The sequence below is a fragment of the Austrofundulus limnaeus genome, unplaced genomic scaffold, assembly GCF_001266775.1.
Source record: "Austrofundulus limnaeus strain Quisiro unplaced genomic scaffold, Austrofundulus_limnaeus-1.0 Scaffold153, whole genome shotgun sequence".
Lineage (NCBI taxonomy): Eukaryota > Metazoa > Chordata > Actinopteri > Cyprinodontiformes > Rivulidae > Austrofundulus > Austrofundulus limnaeus.
The window spans coordinates 669,274-672,207 of NW_013952555.1; the positions used below are offsets into that span (position 1 = coordinate 669,274).

Here is a 2,934-nt window from a genome sequence, read left to right on the forward strand (position 1 = left end):
CCTTCGTGTTACTCGGTACCCCAAAAGTAGCTCTCAGTCTCAAAAAGTTTGGTGACCCCTGGTCTAAACACTGTCGAAGCAAAATACTTAGTAATGGAGTCATGATAGAATCTGTTAGWAACTCCAGCATTCATGGCATAGAAAGATTTGTATAAATTCTCATATATTATCATTTACTATTTTATCTGTTATTTTTAGATTATTATTTTTGTTTCACATTTATTTGTAATTGCAATGTTTTTGTCACAATGAATGGTTTGACTTGGGATTTTTACATTGGTATAAATGGATATAAACCCAGGAGTGCATACTAAATGATATTTTTGTTTTACCTTCATATATAATTTTGCTAATACTTGCAGTCTTTTTTGTTTAGTGTCCTAAAATTACTGTTACAAAACAAATTTTCCTAAAGTTAAGCTTCCTGAATCAAATAAAACACTAAGCATCTGTTGTAGCTCTGTCTGTGAAGAAGCTGTGTTCCACCCACCTCTGACAAAGTTCTGCTCGGCTGCACTGTGGATGCTGGCCAGGTGGCCGCTGTGCTCTCTGCAGTCCTTCTCTGCATCCTCCCAGGTGTGTCGGCGACTGAAGTATCGGTAGCAGTGGCCATGAAACTTCCTCCACGAGTGCTCGCAGCCCTCAGTGTCTGCACAGGGAGATAAAAGAGTGAAGAAGAGGTAAACATCCACATTGTGCTGCGCAGAGGAGACGCTGATTTAGAACAAAGAAGAAAAAGAGCATTATTCTTGTGCTATTTGTTTTAAAGAGTAATGAACTTGTTCTTCTTGTTTTGCACCAGAGGTCGACCTGATAGAGCTCCTCTTGTTCTACTCTTTTCACCTCTTTACATCATTCTGCCTGAAGTGCACTCTGAGACACCTCCTCTGCTTCTACACCTCCACTTCTGTTGTTTTCTCTTTGATTCGACTTTTAATCAATGCCTGCAGTGTGCTGAGCTCACTTTGTAATTAAGCCTTGGGAATTGACACCAGTAATTTTGGCAGCATAAATTGGAACATGCACAGGCCTGCTTAGCATGCAGAGAGATCCTGTCTCAGTCATGAGAATGAAGAAAAGTGTGGAAACTGGAAGAGAGTAAAGTTATTCACTGAAAAACATTTATTTATTTATTTATTTACTTATTTATTTATTTGATTGAAACGAAAAGATATAAGGGCCTTGAAATGTATGCACTTTTGATACTCTGCATTTTGTTCAGAGCCTTTTAAGCTGCAGTGTGTGAAACATAATGGCATAATTTAAAAAAATGGAATGGACTGGGCCATCGTGACACTACTTTAACTAAAGTGAAGCCACATTTTATCACACTCAGCCTCCAAGCGTGCTGTAGGCGAACTCAAAATGGCCCACTCACTGACAATGAGCAATGAGGAAGAAACCCCACTGAGTTCAACAAGTTACGTACGGTAAGAATATGTGCCCAAAAATCAGGTACGGTGTGAATTTCCCCAAAACACAGGTATTTAATTTTATGGTTATTTGCAATGGTGAATTAGCAACTGCTGCTAGCTGCAGCACAATGTCTACCCATCCATCCATTATCCACCGCTTGTTCTAGAGTCAGGTTTCAGGGGCTGCATTTTGAGCAGAAAGGCCCACAGCCACTTCTTTCAGCTCTTCTGGGAGGACTCCAATGTGTTCCCAGGCCAGACAAGGGACATAATCTCTCCAGCGTGTCCTGGGTCTTCCTCAGGGTCTCCTCCCAGTCAGACATGACTGAAGCACATCCCTGAGGAGGTATCCAGGTGTCATCCTTACCAGATGAACTACCTCAACTGGTTTCTCTCGATGTGGAGGAGCAGTGGCTCTGGTCTGAGTCTCTCCTGGAAAACGGATCTTCTCACCTTATCTCTGAGGGAGAGTCCAGCTACTCTGCAGAGAAAACTCATTTTGACATCCTRTATTCATGACCTTGTTCTTTCGGTCATTATCCAAAGTTTGTGACCATAGGTGAGGGTAGGAGCAGAGAGCGTACAAGAGTTTTGCCCTACAGCTCAGCTCCCTCTTCACCACAACAGACAAGTACACAGTCTACAATACTGCAGAAGCTGCATCGATCCGTCTGTCAATCTCACACTCCATTCTTCCCTCACTTGTGAACAAAACCCCCAAACACTTGAAGTCCTCCACTTRAGGCAGTACCTTACCCCCAACCCAGAGAGAACAATCCACTCATGGACTCAGATTTGGAGGTGCTGATTGTCATCACACTGCTTTACACCGCTTTAATAAACTCCTGGGTTGCTTTGACTTGATGTTGCGTCATTGTCCATCTGTATATTGAAACACCGACCAGTTTGGTTGAATTTGGCTGGATTTGAGCACAAGGTATGGCTCTGAATACCTCAGAATTCATCCAGCTGCTACTGTCCTGCGTTACATCATCAGTAAACACTACTGACCCAGTGCCGCGGACAGCTACGCATGGCTAAGCCATCACACTTTGTCTGCTATATTTTACAGATGATGCGGTATGCTTTGAATCACGTTGTACAATGCCTTCACCAAACTTTTTTCTTTCCATCCTTCTTGTAGAGGTTGAGCTTGATTTCATCTGTCCAATATATGTTCTGCCAGAGCTGTGCTGCTTTTTTAGATTTTTTTTCTTGAGCAAAGTCCAGCCTAGCCTTTTATTCTTGAGGCTTATGGCTTGCAGCRTGCAGTGAACCCTCTGTATTTACTTYCATRCAGTCTTCTTTTTATGTTAGATTTGGATATTGATACTTCTACCTCCTGGAGAGCGTGCACTTGGTTGGCTGCTGTGAAGGACCACTGTTATGAAGGGTCTCTTAATCATAAAAAAATATTCTGCCATCATCCACCACTGTTATCTTCTGTAAGCATTCAGGTCTTTTTGCACCAGTTCTTTCTTTCTTTCTTTCTTTCTTTCTTTCTTTCTTTCTTTCTTTC

The 2,934-nt window shown here is 42.0% G+C and overlaps 1 protein-coding gene across 1 annotated transcript in view; it reads right to left on the reverse strand.

Moving 5' to 3' along the window:
• ncanb (neurocan b) overlaps positions 1–2,934 on the reverse strand; it is a gene marked incomplete at its 5' end in the record, with an annotated part of 221,252 nt that overhangs the window by 27,887 nt on the left and 190,431 nt on the right. Inside the window, 1 exon segment of the mRNA XM_014016766.1 lies at positions 491–649. Coding sequence (XP_013872220.1) covers positions 491–649 — 159 coding nt within the window.